The sequence below is a fragment of the Pongo pygmaeus genome, chromosome 1 (assembly GCF_028885625.2).
Source record: "Pongo pygmaeus isolate AG05252 chromosome 1, NHGRI_mPonPyg2-v2.0_pri, whole genome shotgun sequence".
Classification (NCBI taxonomy): domain Eukaryota; kingdom Metazoa; phylum Chordata; class Mammalia; order Primates; family Hominidae; genus Pongo; species Pongo pygmaeus.
The window spans coordinates 39016163-39031787 of NC_072373.2; the positions used below are offsets into that span (position 1 = coordinate 39016163).

The 15625-nt window shown below is 43.8% G+C and overlaps 1 protein-coding gene across 12 annotated transcripts in view; it reads right to left on the bottom strand.

Moving 5' to 3' along the window:
- HHAT (hedgehog acyltransferase) overlaps nucleotides 1-15625 on the bottom strand; it is a 388363-nt gene that overhangs the window by 262935 nt on the left and 109803 nt on the right. For 11 of the 12 annotated variants that reach the window (XR_010127770.1, XM_063672407.1, XM_063672403.1 and 8 more), the window contains 2 exons: nucleotides 13927-14142; nucleotides 299-470 (listed from right to left, as the gene is read on the bottom strand). Coding sequence is in view for 11 of the 12 variants with exons in the window: in XM_063672407.1 (XP_063528477.1) it covers nucleotides 299-470; nucleotides 13927-14142 (388 nt within the window). In the remaining variant the exon portion in view is untranslated. The remainder of the gene's footprint in view (nucleotides 1-298; nucleotides 471-13926; nucleotides 14143-15625) is intronic. The other variant, XM_063672414.1, reaches the window with a different exon arrangement.

Sequence of the window (15625 nt, forward strand, 5' to 3'; positions counted from 1 at the left end):
TAAACACAATATTGGCCACACTGTGAAGATGTGAACCCAGCTAAGGTCAGTAGGATCCCATTACAGAGGAGAATGCCACCATTCTTGGTTCCCAGACTACAAGAACAGCCCTCACTTCCGTCAGCTACGTCAACCACTTCTCACATGCATAATCTTCGCCACAAGAGGAGTAGGTTAAAAAATAAAAAGCGTTTGCTCTAGGCACCTGCACCCCTGCTCACCCCCACTCCAGCCCCACTCTGATGCTAACTGTTGGACTATTGGAGCTCATCCCACTGTTGGTGATTCCCACAATTACCTAAGGTCCAACAAGAGACAGTCTCCAGGAGGGGGATGCTGCTGTAGATGGCGTGCACATACATCAGGTGAGCCATCAGCTCGGCCAGCCACCACCAGCAAAGCAGGCGGCCCAGCCCCAGGGCCAGGACACACAGGCTGGCCTTCAGGGAGTCATGCTCCTGCTGCTGCATCTAAAGTGGAAACAAAAGAGGTCATTAGATGGTGCCTTGATTTCTAAAACAGTCCCCCAGATAAGATTTTTCATAAACTTCCCACAAATATTATTGCTATGCCAGCTGACAGAGGGTTGGTTTGGTTTGTCTTGGGAACACTCAATGTTCTTGGATGGAAGAATCATATTTCAGCTTGAACACTGTCTCAAAGTAAGAATGGGGGATGGGGGTCAACAAGCTAGCCTAGTGCCAAGAACCAAAGACACGTTCTGCACTGATCCCTCCACTCCAGCATCAGCCCTGGAAAAACCCAAGCAGGGAGGGCAGCACTTGGTTTATTTTCCCCACTGGGAACTTGGAGTTTCTTTGGGCTACAGGTGCCACCCTGCCTGAATTCCTTCATCACCTACTCATGTCTGAGGCTGGCAAAAGCAGGTCCCAGTCAACAAGAGACACAGGACTGGCAGAAGAGAAAGAGAAAAAGATGGGCTGAGAGCAAGGGAAAATGACGTGTGGGCATGTCATTTCACCCCAAGTTGTTTTTTGAAACATGGCAGACAGTATACGGAACAAGTCTCTTGCTTAGCAGGCAGCAGAGCATAACAGTTAAGAATACAGACTTCAGAAAATGTAAAATAAGGTGGGGCATGGTGGCTCACACCTATAATCCCAGGACTTTGGGAGGCCCAGGTGGGCGGATCACCTGAGGTCAGGAGTTCGAGACCAGCCTGGCCAATATGGTGAAACCCCATCTCTACTAAAACTACAAAAATTAGCTGGGCATGGTGTGGCACATGCCTGTAATCCCAGCTACTCAGGAGGCTGAGGCAGAAGAATTGCTTGAACCTGGGAGGCAGAGGTTGCGGTGAGCCAAGATCACACCACTGTACTCTAGGCTGGGCGACAGAGCAAGACTCTGTCTAAAAAACAAAACAAAACAAAAGTAAAATAAGTCACTTTGGGTAGTTTTGCCATCAAAACAATATTGAGTTTCACTCCACAAACTCAGGCTGTTTTTCCATTTATCAGGTCTTCTTTAAATTTCTTTCAGCAATGTGTGTAGTGTTCAGTGTACAAGTCTTGTACTTCTTTGATGAAAGTTGGTCCTAAATATTTTGTTCTTTTTGATGTTGTTGTAAAAGGAATTTTCTTCTTTAAAAAATGGACTTTAGAGTCAGAGGATCAAGATCAAATTCTACCACAAACTACACAGCTGTGTGATCCTGAGCAAGTTACTTAACCTTTCAGAGTCTGGGTTTCCTCCTAAAGTAAAAAACATTGTTGTGATGATTAAATATGATGAAGTATGTGAAGTACTAAGTACAGTAACTGGCATACAAGAAGCACTGGATACTTGGCAGTTAATATCTATCATTAACCGCCTCCATGTGTGTCTTCCCATCCTTCCCATGTGGCATCCCAGACAAGCTACAGGGCAGCGTTAGGAGACAGCTCAGAGCCAAACACCAAAGGCAAGAGAGGGATGTTTTGATTATTCATAGATACAGATAGAAGCTACTGAGGGCATACTCGATACAGTGGACAACACAGATGAAAATTTTTAAAGCCCAGTTCTGTGGTCTCATCTCACTGCCTGTTGTTTAGAGATGCACAATAACTTAAAACACATAGATTCTAGAATTCGTAAACATGCTGGAAAATTTGAAGTGAATTCAATTTCATTCAGCCTTATACCACTAAACAAATACAAATACAGAAAAACTAGAGAGAATAGTAAGTTTTCTGGATCTCACAATGACAAGATTTTATGAGACTGAAAACTCCCTTGAAATGCAGAGGACAGACTAATGCTAAATGTCAAAGCTGCATCTGCACACATTAGCGAGTAGAGGAAATGAGCTTGATTTAGCATTTGACTATCAGGGCTCATGACACAAAGGCCCATTCCGTGAGGTACCTCCTTAGCTTCTCTCTCCTCTATCATCAGGGTGCCCTGGGACCCACCGCAGCCAGGAGAGTGGCAGGCACTGCCCCCAGCGAGGAAGAGAGAGCTACACAGCAGGGCATTTATTTTTATTCCATTTTCTAACATACATTCTTCCAGTCTCTCAAACTGTCCTCCCGCAACAAGAAGCCAGGCTAAGAAATTTTGGTCGGCTCACTGGCATTACAATCATCTGCACAAACAGCTTTCTCCCTTTTGCCATCTGCTTGATTAACTATGCCCAGGAAAGCTTGTTGGTTTGACTTTTAAAATGTAAATTAGGCCGAGGACGGTGGCTCACATCTATAATCCCAGTACTTTGGGAGGTGGAGGCAGGTGGATTACCTGAGGTCAGGAGTTCGAGACCAGCCTGGTCGACATGGTGAAACCCTGTCTCTATTAAAAATACAAAAATTAGCTGAATGTGGTGGCAGACACCTGTAATCCCAGCTACCCAGGAGGCTGAGGCAGGAGAACCATTTTAACCCGGGAGGCAGAAATTGCAATGAGCCGAGACTGTACCACTGCGCTCCACCCTGGGTGACAGAGAGAGACTGTGTCTCAAAAAAAAAAAAAAAAAAAAAAAAAAAGGAAAAAATTGGTACAACAGGAATTTCCCTTCTGCCTTTTGTTTCCCTCAGTTCACTTCAGGAAGATATTTTATGCAGCCATACCAATCTGCACTGTTAAGAAACAACAGTAACTGCTTTGGAAAATTCATCTGGTTAGTATTGACAGGAAGCAGAACTTGAGTTCTCCAAGAAGGAAAATTGGGTATCCTTGGATATTTGCAGACTTGTATTGATCACACCTAACTGCAATTACAGATGCACTAGTGACCCCAAGCAGACCCCTTTCTGGGCATAAACTGAGGATGGTTTTCATTTGAATCCTTACCTCAAGCATGCATGCTCTGAGAGACCCTACGAAGTCTATGGCAGCAGATCTGTTACAAGCCAGTCAATCAGTAAATCCTCAGTGCAGAAACACCTACCTGCCAGATCATTCATGTTTGTGTTAATAGATGAGAAGTTAAAAGGAAATAACCCAAATGTCCAACACTAGGGTGTTGGTTAAATGCATGTGTGTACCTCAATATTATACAGTCATGAAAACTATTTTTATTCAATGTGCATAAAATAATCCAAAGCTGGAAAGATATACACCAAATGTCAAAAGTGTCATCTTTGGATGGTGAGAGTTTAGTTATTTTTGACAATTAAAAAAAAAATTTTTTTAAGACACAGTTTCACTCTGTCACCCAGGCTGGAGTGCAGTGGCAGAATCTCAGCTCACCCCAACCTCTGCCTCCTGGGTTTCAAGCGATTCCTGTGCCTTAGCCTCCCAAGTAGCTGGAATTACAGGCACGTACCACCACACCTGGCTATTTTTTGTATTTGTGGTAGAGACGGGGTTTCTCCACATTGGCCAGGCTGGTCTCAAACTCCCGACTCCTCGGCCTCCCAAAGCACTGGGATTACAGGTGTGAGCCATCGCGCCCAGCCAAATTGGTTCTTTTTTAAATCAGAGAAAAAGTAATGTGACCTTACAATATTGTGAATATTTGGGCCCTCTCTGTTAGTGATGTAAATGTACTCAAGACCCCTCTGTTTCTTCATCCTGCTTCTCCAAATGCCTGGCATCAGAACTTCTGCCAGGAAGCCCAGCATCCTCTATGAGTGAGTATTCTTCTCCATGTTTTATGCTAGACTAATTTTTATTTCTCCTTTCCTTCCCCTTTCACTCTTAGATTTTTTTTGTAGCTATGTACTGAGTTCTTCTTGGTTCATTCTCAACCCTTTTCCAGCTCTCCAAAGCAAGTTCATTTTGACCTAATAACCACTAGCAAAAGAAGACATGATTACAAACACACTGCTATGGTCTGCATGTTTGTGCCCCTCCCCCTAAAATTCATATGTTGAAATCCTAACCCCCAAGAAGATGGTAGTAGGAGGTGGAGCCTTTGAGAAGTGATTAGGTCATGAGAGCAGAGCCTTCATGATTAGGATTAGTGCTGTCATCAAGGAAACCTCAGAGAGTTAGCTAGTTCCTTCTACCATGTGAAGACAGTGAGAAGGTGCCAATCTATGAACAAGGAAGCGGGCCCTCACCAGACACCGAATCTGCCAGCTCACTGATCATGGAATTCCCAGACTCCAGGACTGTAAGCAATACATTTTTGTTGCTTATAAGCCAACCAGTTTATAGTATTTTGTTACAGCAGCTCAAATGGACTATGGCAGAAAATCACTTCCAAGAGTGGGAGTGCTGCTGTAAATACCCAAAAATATGCAAGTAGTGTGGAAGGGGTAATGGATAGAAGCTGGAAGAGTTTGGAGGTGCATGCTTTAAGAAGTCTACATTGCTGTAAATGGATCTTTAAGGGAAATTTTGGCGAGGGCTCAGAAGGAAAGGAGAAGAGCTGTAGAGAAAGCCTCAATATTCTTAGAGAATAGCTAAGCAGTAGTGAACAGAATGTTGGTGGAAATATGCATGGTAAAGGCCAATTCGAAGATTTCTTAGACAAGAGAAACATGGTATTGAAAACTGAATGAAAAGCAATCTTGTTATGAACCAGCAAAGAACTTGGCTGAATTGTGTTCATATCCTAGTGTTTTGTGGAAGGCAGAATTTGTGAGTAATGAAATTGGATATTTAGCTAAAGCCATTTCTAAGCAAAGTGCTGAAGGTGCAACTTGGCTCCTCTTGACTGTTTATAGTAAAACAGCAGAGGAGAAAAGTGATTTAAAGACAAAATTGTTAATCAAAAGGGAAGCAGAACTTAAAGATTTGGAAAACTCTCAGCCATTCCATACTATCAAGAATGAGAAAGCCTGTTCAGGAGAGAACATCGAGAATGTGGCCAAACAACCACCTGATAAGGTTAGTCAGCTGTTTAAACAGAAGCCAGGACATCCTGTCCAAGACAATGGAAGAGTGATCACAAAGGGAATTCAGTCATGAAAACTATTTTTGTTCAATGTGCATAAAATAATGAAAGGCTGGAAAGATATACACCAAATGTCAACAGTGGTAATCTTTGGATGGTGAGATTTTAGTTATGTTTTACAATTAAAATTGGTTCTTTTCCGTCAGAAAAAAAGTAAAGTAACATTATAATGTTGTGAATATTTTGATCCTCTTTGCTGCCACCATCATCACAGGCCAGAGTGCAAAGGCCTGGGAGACAGAGCAATTGCAGATGCAAAAGAGGGGCTGTCACTGCCCAGTCCTGCCTCACATTGTGGGCTCTGCTCCCCACTCCCCGTCACCACACTCCTTGGCTGCCCCAAGGGTGGCTCCTGTGGGCTCCAGTGCAGTGTAGTTGGCACTGCAACCAGCAAAGCTATGAGGGGGTGTGGCTGCCTCCACTTAGATTTCTAACAGTGCCTAGAGAGCCATGGGGCCCAGACAAAGAACTGCACAGAGGCAGGGCCCAGCAGAGCCATGAGGTGGCACTGCTCTCATGACCCCAGACCAGTAGAGGCTCCAGCTCAAGATTCTGGCCTGGGTGATCTGCAGGAGGCACAACCCCCTCCCCGCCACCGTGTGTCCAGAAGGCACCCCAGTGTGTCTGGAAGGTGAAACCTCCACCCTAGTGGGCCTGGAGGGCAGAGTAATGAGCCAAAAATGATGATTCCTGAGCCTTAAGGTTTTGGACTTCCTCACGAGCTTTTACTCCTTTCTTCTTTCCAATTTCTACCTTTTGGAATTGGAGTGTCCATCCTATGCCTGTCTCACCATCGTATTTGGGTGTACAGAGCTTGATTTCACAGGCTCACAGCTGAAGGGGAATTTGCGTAAGGACGAATCATACCTTGAGTATTACACACATCTGACTTAGATGATATTTAAATGAGACTTTGGATTTCAGACACTTGAGTTGGTGCTGGAACAAATTAATACTATCAGAGCTATTAGGATGGAATGAGTGTATTTTGCATGTAAGGAGGACATTAATTTTCAGGGGACAGGGGCAGAATGTTATTAATTGAATGTTTACATCCCTCCAAAAATTCCTATGTTGAAATCCTAACCCCCAAGGTAATGGTACTCGGAGATGGTGCCTTTAGGAAGTAATTAGGTCATGAGGGCATTCTTCATGGTTGGGAATAGCAAGAGTTAGACCCCTTCCACCACAGAAGCACACAGTGACAGGTACCATCCTGTGAACCAGGAAGCAGGCCCTTACCAGACATCAAATCTGCCAGTGTCTTGATCTTGGACTTCCCAGCCTCTAGAACTGTGAGAAATAAACTTCTGACACTTAGAAACCAACCAGTTTATGGTATTTTATTATAGCAGTCTGAATGGACTAAGATACATACTATCCATTAGTCTATAGAGGCTAGAGGAGTTCACACCAAGGTTAAGACATGTAGAGGCAGCAAAATCACTCTAGACAAATGGACAAGTCTTTCCTGGCACCCAGACTCTTTTCTTTATGACACAGGGTGTCACTCTATTGCCCAGGCTAGAATGCAAAGATGTGACCCTACCTCATGGTAGCCTTGATCTCCTGGGCTCAAGCGATCCTCCTGCCTCAGCCTCCCCAGTAGCTGGGACTACAGGCATGTACCACCACGCCTGGCTGATTTTTTTTTATTTTTTGTAGAGCTGAGTTTCACCATGTTGCCCAGGCTGGTCTCGAACTCCTGGCCTCAAGTGATCCTCCTACCTCAGCCTCCCAAAGCACTAGGATTACAGGTGTAAATCACTGTGCCCAACCTGCTCAAACTCCTGGAGAGAAGCAAGTCTTCTAGCTGAACGTGGTAATGGCCTCAAAAGCAGTGTTGACAGCAGATAATCTTCACACAGGCAAATGTCTACAGTTTCTGTATAAGCCAACTGTGCGTATGGCCTACAGGCTCTTCAGCATAACCTGCCCCAAGCTCAGGTTCCCTGAAGGCCAGGACTGTACCTCAGGCCTCCAAGCAGCATTTGGTATGAAGCCCCATCCCAGGGAGTGGAGAGAGAGCAGCTGGACTGGAAGGCAGCCAGGAGGAGGCCAGAACCAACAGCCCCCAAGATAATCAAGAAAATACCGCTGACACCCAATCACCTCTCAGCTCCAGGCAATCACATTTCAAGGTCAATTCAAAGGCGTCCTTTCCCTCCTCAAACATGTGCATTCTAAAATGACACAAATATCTATAATTAAGAAAAATCATGAGGTACATTTTGTCATGCATTGGCTTCCTAATAATGACTTACCTACTTTTCACAAGCTGAAAGTTCCCTACCAGGTTTAATAAGGCATAATTACATGTCACTACAGGACCAAAAGGGCTAGACTTTTCTCTGCAACACTCCTTTTCTGGTGCTAACTGCCTCCTTGCTCCAAGCAACAGAAATGTTTATTAATTGCACAAATAAGCCGGGCATGGTGGCTCATGCCTGTAATCCCAGCACTTAGGGAGGCCAAGGCAGGCGGATCACTTGAGGTCAGGAGTTCAAGACCAGCCTGGCCAACATGGTCAAACCCTGTCTCTACTAAAAATATAAAAATTAGCCATGTGTGGTGGCATGCACCTGTAATCCCAGCTACTCGGGAGGCTGAGGCAGGAGAATCGCTTGAACCTGGGAGGTGGAGGTTGCAGTGAGCTGAGATCGAGCCACTGCACTCTAGCCTGGGTGATGGAGCAAGACTCCATCTTAAAAAAAAAAAAAAAAAAAAATTACAAATAAACAACACAGTGAAAGAAAAACAATCCAACTTTCATTCTATTTGCTTTTACTTTAAAAAAATAACAAAAGGTTTTTCATCTTTCTTTAGAGTCATATCATTATTACAGTCCATTTACATCTGCAATCTAGTTGACGGTCTTTTGTTTAAAAAATCCGGCCGGGCATGGTGGCTCACGCCTGTAATCCCAGCACTTTGGGAGGCCAAGGCAGGTGCATCACGCGGTCAGGAGATCGAGACCATTCTGGCTAACACGGTGAAACCTCGTCTCTACTAAAAAATACAAAAAAATTAGCTGGGCCTGGTGGCGGGCACCTGTAGTCCCAGCTACTCGGGAGGCTGAGGCAGGAGAATGACGTGAACCCCGGAGGTGGAGGTTGCAGTGAGCCGAGATCGCAGCACTGCACTCCATCCTAGGCGACAGAACGAGACTCTGTCTCAAAAAAAAAAAAAAAAAATCCAAAATTTGTACCTTGTCATCCCAGCAGGAAGAACAGACAGACCATATATAGCCCATCTAATGTGCAGGGCGGCTCTCTTGCCTGCATGCAAAGTATTTCATTTAAGACATTTCAAACCTAGGGGACTGCCAAACCTTTAGACCACTGGAAACTGCCACCATGGAAATTGTGAAGTTCAGGCATCACTAAAAAATACACATTAACTCATCTGCAAAGTGCATTTCAAAATGCATTATATTTTAAAACCTCATTTCATGCAAATTGCATAAAAAGGAATAGCTATGCCTTTCTCTTTCTTCCAAATATATTCTGATGATTAAAGATGACAGTTCTCAAAGATGAAAGGTTCTTTTTCTTCACACACGAATAATACATATGTGTTTGTGAGCACCAAACAAAAGCCCTCCCCAGAGGCAGATATTCAACTGGGCCACCTGGGCCACTAACTTATTAGCTTCTCTCTGCTTGGGTCCAGGAGGCCTTGTGGCAGTTGTTGTATTCCTTTATACTGGTCACAGACCATACCCCTATTCCTAACAAATCATTCCCTAATCAGACCCACATTACTCCCACCCCCTAGCCATCCAGACCAAGGCCAGCGACATCCAGTGAGCTCTCCCAGAACAGCAAGTGGGGCCTGCAGGTGTTGCTGCCACCAAGGCTGATACTTGGTCCAGCCTGCTTGAGCCTCCAGACCTTCATGTCCACTAGGCCACACTCCATCCCTCTCTAACTCTTCTCACACACCAAGTCAGCGCAACAAGGCTCATGTCTTGATTCCCTTCACTCTGTCTGCATTGTAATAGCCTCTCTTTGCCTCTGTTTCCCTGTCTGTAAAGTGGTCATGACAGTATCTCTCTCATAGCTTGTGAGGATTAAACAAGCTAGAATGGCCAGGCACAATGGTGTGTGCCTGTAATCCCAGCACTTTGGGAGGCCGAAGCAAGAGGATCACTTGAGGCCAGGAGTTTGAGACCAGCCTGGGCAACATAGCAAGACCTCATCTCTAGAAAAGTATTTTTAAAAAATTAGCCAGGTGTGGTGACACATACCTATAGTCCTAGCTACTCAGGAGGCTGAGGTGGGAGGATCACTTGAGTTCGGGAAGCCAAAGCTACAGTGAGCTATGATTGCACCATCGCACTCCAACCTGGGTGACAGAGTGAGACCATCTCAAACATTTTAAGTTAGAATGTATAAAGCCTGGCGCAGACTAAATGATCAGCTAGTATATTTTATTACAATTAGCATGATTCCAGGTGCTCTCTAGAACCAGAGCCCATGCCAAGTACTAAACAAAGCTTCTGGGACACTGACTGCCTTGCACAGCTCTTGCCAGTCCCAGCAACTCTTGGACTGCCGCCATCCCTTTCCTGCAGCAACTGCCTGGGTCTCTCTTCAAACAGATGGAACCAGCACACTGGCCTCTTCTGAGCCCAAGCATGGCCATGGCCCAGAGTCCTCTGCTGCTGTGCCTGCCTACCAGACTGGATACCCGGGATCTCACTTCTGACCTAAACTACCCTAGAATTACACTTGCTTTCTGGCCAATCATCACAATAATAAAAGTAAGAGGCCGAGCATGGTGGCTCACACCTGTAAGCCCAGCACTTCAGGAGGCTGAGGCGGGCAGATCACCTGAGGTCGGGAGATCGAGACCCGCCTGGCCAACATGGTGAAACCCCGTCTCTACTAAAAATACAAAAATTAGCTGGGTGTGTTGGTGCACGCCTATAACTCCAGCTACTTGGGAGGCTGAGGCACAAGAATCACTTGATACCAGGAGGTGGAGGTTGCGGTGAGCTAACGTTGAGCCAGACTCTGTCTCAAATAATAATAATAATAGGAGTAAGAATTAACACTTTATAGTATTAACCTGTCAAACCACATTACCTATACACAATCATTTAATCCTCACAGCAATCCTGAGGGAGGCACTATTATTCTTCCCATTTCACTGATAAGAAGACTGAGGCATAAATAAGGTAAATAACTCAGCAAGCACTCTCAAGATGAAGCAGAGCCGGGATTCGAACCCTGGAGGGTGGGCTCCAGGACCTCTGCTCTCAACCTCCATGCCAAATTCCCTATTTGACCACTGGCTTCTCTAAGGTGGGAGAGCACAGTGCCAGCAAGGAAGAGTCCCTGGCCCACCACACTAAGGCTGCTCTTCTCCCCAGTGCCCACACCACATCAGTCAACCTCTTCAAGACATAGTGGCCCCAGGCTCCAGGCTAAGCAAGTAAAACACCATGTCCTTCCCTTCCCTAAGTCCCCCAGGATCCCTGCCTCACCGCTGACTTGGTATCCGAGTTCCACAGAAACGTGAGAGAAAAACAAATCAGGCCCATGTTCCTAAAACTCTAAATGCCACCAGAAATAGCCTTCAAGTTAAGGCACAGAGGCAAATTTTTACCTGTTCGTGACTAATTATGCAAATTTCACATGCTTTACATTGCGGAAGACACCTCTTCTATACCTCCCTCATTTTATGTATGTAAATTGGGTGGAAGACACATTCTCTAGGGGTATGCCTAAAACTAACATTGTCATTTGATCTTTCGGAGTTTGCAGATACTGGGTGAAGATTTCCTGCTGGGGTTGGTTTCCAAAATGGGGCACTGCTGCCCCCTCGTGGTGCAGCGTCATTCTCCTGCTCTACGTTATTTTTAAGCATTGACCTGCCAGTCTAAGAACCATGCATTTCAATATTTCCAGTCCTTATAGCTGAAGGCATTTCATGCATGCATTCATTCAAGCATTCATTCAGAGCAAATCTTACTTACAAGCTCTTCCAACTAGCTTTCTTTCCCCACCTCCCAGCCTTTTCCTTCTTGGCTTCTCTGAAAGAACCCTTTCACTACAAGATAAGCTTTTTGGTTTAACCCCCTCCCCCTTTAAAGCTCCCTTCCCCACAGAAGGGAAGTTTCCCACAGCCACCTTCAGCAAGTGCAGAAACTTCCTGGCTTTTTAAATTTGCCCTATATCTTACTGAACATTTATCCTTTTCTAGAATGACTATTCTATGAATACTCCCCCAAACATAGAGGTTTTAATTTGCCCTTTCGAGTTCCCTGCTGTCAGCAATTGCTATTGTTTTGGAAGGGGTTTAAAAAAAAAAAAAAAAAAAAAAAAAGAGAGAGAGAGAGGGACGGAAAAGACACGGATAAACCCAGAGTGTCTATACCTGGCCCTTATAGGAAGCAACCTGCCCCTTCCCTTCACTTCCCCAGACTGAGACTCAAGAGAATGAGAGCCCTTGGCTAAGGATTTAGGTGGGAAATAATCTTTAAGCATGCCTCTGTGTGACACAGGACCCTACTAGAGGCCTCTAATATTCTTACTAGACCCTAAAACGCACAATTTGAAAAGCGAGGCCAGGCTCAAGCCTGTAATCCTAGCACTTTGGGAGGCTGAGGACAGATTGCCTGACCTCAGGAGTTAGAGACAAGCCTGGGAAACATAGAAAAACCCGGTCTGTACTAAAAATACAAAAAAAATTAGCTGGACTTGCTGGCGCATGCCTGTAATCCAGCTACTCAGGAGGCTCAGACACGGGAATCACTTGAACCCAGGAGGTGGAGGTTGCAGTAAGCTGAGATTGCACCACTGCACTCCAGCCTGGGTGACAGAGTAAGAGTCTGTCTCAAAAAAAAGAAGAAAAAGGAGATGAGAAATAACAAACAATTATTTTGCATAATAACAAAGTACAGAGCATACAGGGCAAAGCTTATATATAAGAGGAAGTTAGGAAAATAATCTGTTTCCTCCTAATGGATTTAGTTTATGTTTCTCTGAAAATTACCAGCCAACCTCAGGAGAGGGGTGTCTGTGTGTGGATATTTGGTCCAAAAGTTACTGGCTGGCAAACTGAGAATAATTCAAAAGTTCACAAAGGTAAGGAGATTGTAAAAGAGAGGAACCCACCCTATGCTGTGCCCACCCTACCTTTACTCCCACTCTCCTCCTGGAGGGCCTGTTAAACCACCTTCCTGGGCTTTATCCCTAGAGGTTCTGATTCAGGAGGTTGGAGAGGACCTGAGAATTTGTATTTCTAACAAGCTCTCTGGCGATACTGATGCTGCTGGTCCGGGAACCACACTTTGCAAATCATTGAGTTAGAAGATCAGCTGCCATCATTAAACCATCTCTTTTACACAATAATTTTAAACACAATTTCAAATGCAGATTTTAAATTCCTTCATGACAAAAGAACGATCCCAAACCGAGGTACGAGAAACCATAGACTAAACATATCTGTCTAGAATATCAATTTCACTTACAGATTTCTAGAGATATAAAAAGTTACATACTTTCACTGGAAATTTTAGAACATTATGTTATTGTTATAATGCAAAAATATATTCTTGAATACAATGCATAATTCAGTGGAACTTTGAGAACAAAATAAGATTTCTAAGAACCTTCCTTCTTTTTCAGTGAGCATCTTTCACGTTGCTGCCCAGAAATGTGCAACACTGCTGCTTGCCCTGCCCTTCCAGGTGTGTGCATGTGTGTGGGTAAGTGTTGTGCGTGTGCATGCGTGTGTATGCACGTACATGTTATTCTCTCCTCTATGAGGATTGTTTTGTTGGTGGGGGATAGAATATCCCTTGAGAAACACTGTTTTAGGCATTGTCAATTACTAATTCCCTAGGTGAATTAACTTAGCAATTATGTTCCATGAAACTAGATGTAGGTTGAGGAGGCAGAAAAAAAAGAAAGTTCTAAGCAAGGGGGAAAAGTGAAGTAGGGGGGAACAACAAAGGTAGCTTAACATGGCATTTCAGACAAGGATGCTGTCTGAGGAAGGCAGGTGGGGGCCTCGGCACAAAGGGGGATCCAGACCTGAACACAAACCATTGCCTTCGAACTTATTTCAACTCCACTCTGTTTTCACATCTAGGTCACCCTGAACAGCTCCCAGGCTATGGCAGGACTATTTCTTAAGCAGCTTGTGAATATAAAAGGAAACATATTATTTGCCAAGCAACAGCTTAGACAGTTTCCTTTTCTATTCCTTCAAGTAATAGCATCATAATCAAATTTTTTTCTTTCCTTGGGACTTCGCCACAGTGGATACCAACTCCCAAACTCCTCATTGTGCCCCACTCATTAATCCTAGTTGCCAGAGTTCACTGAAAATCAAGGTGGGACCCCCTAGAGCTGACATATCTGATGGGTCAAACTATATTTTAAAGGCTCATTTCTCATATGTATTTCATCTATTACAAAAAACCTCATGAGAACTAATAGTATGTATTGTAAATCTGTGGGCACCTCTGAACGAAATGACTCAAGAGTCAGAGAAGACCAGAGCAACAGCGACAAAGGCTTAAGCTACAGAATCCCAATCCCAACCCTAACCCCAGCGGGCTCTACCTGTTTGATGAACTCCGGGAAGCTGAGGATGGGCCCGTTGTGTAAGACTGGATAATAAAAGACATAGGCCAGCATCCAGGAAAAGGAGTAGGAGGTCGATGCAGCAGGCAGCTGCTGCCAGCAGAGCTCCAGGCTGAAGCTGGTGTAGTAGAGGCAGCGAACGGTCAGCGTGAACTGCAGCAGGTAGTACTCGTTTTCTGTCTTGTACCACCTTCTCTACAAAATCAAAAGGAGAGAGCAACCTTTGAGTGGACAGCAGGGACATCGTCCAGTCCCACTGCAGGTGCTGGCCAGCACGGCCACCTTCATCTGAGAATCCCAGGGGGCTCTGGGAAGGCGATTTCTTCTTCAGCCAGAGCAGCTGTGCCATAAAAGGCAGTTGAGAACCAGTGAACACCAGGTAAATCTCATTGGTAATCAAAGCAAGCAGTTAATGAGCAGTAGGAAAAAGGATGTCTCTAATGTAAACTTAGCATTAGGTCTGACACAACATAACAAAGGTTTTCCCAGTTGCACGTGTATCAGATACAGCCAGGGCATAAGGCGCAGATTAGCTACATCCAGTGGATACTTTGACAGCTTCTTCAACAATTTGGATAACAAAGAGGGGTTTAAAATGTCCCATGGGATTTCTGTCTTCAATGTATTTTTCTTTTTGCTCTTTTGTTATCAGTTTGGCTCTACATTTAGTTGAGTAGCATTTGTCAAATAAGGTTTACAAATACTCAAAAAAAAAAAAAAAAAAAAACCATCCCTGCCCTCAATATGTTAAATTCTCATACAGGATGTAGATGTGTAAAAATGCAATTACAATAGAGCATGAAACAAGAAATAACCTGTGCAAAAATATGCATGGAACAAAAGATGAGAAGGAAATACAATAAAATGTTAATATCGGGGAGTAAAATCATGAAGTATTTTCTAATTTCTATATTTTTCTATATTTTCCATGTTTTCCAAAAATACATTTAGTGAGAAAAACTATTTATGGAAATACATACAAGAAAAAGAACTTGGGTCAAAGGAGAAAGTAATTAATTTGATCCATCAGGGTCTCTTAAAGCTGTACACAGAAAAACCAACCACTGAACAGAGCTTCTACTTCCTGTACAAGACTTTAGCAGCCACCAAGGGGAAAGAGCATAATCATATCAGGAGAACCACATGTGCAAAAGCATGGAAACCCAGCTAGTTTCTAATCATATGATCTCCTTCCTCAGTGTTTTTCAAATCACTGTAAAATTTGCAGAACAAATGAATATTTATTCACCTCCAACATCCATAACTGATGCTAATTGTCCCCAAATAAATGATAAATGGAATTAGATTCTGTTTGTACACTTGCCTGGTCCCCAAAAAGTTAGGTATGAGCTTGTTTTTCTTTTTTACTGTAAATCTGTTTTTAAGCACACTTGCTTAAATGGTTGCCTAATCATTCTGGGAAGTATCTTTCATTAAAATGGAGTGATTATCTGATATACTCTCATAAGTCCAGATTTTGACATATGTGCTAAAATAGTAGCCCCACATCATTAATGACTGAGAAAAATTAAGGTAGACTAAAAACAGCAAAAAATACTTGAACTTTCAAAATGCTACAATTTTCACAAAATCACTTAACATAGATTATCCTGTTTGACTCTCAGAACAATTCCATGAGGAAGAGGATTTATTACTTCTATTTTCCAAATGATGACAT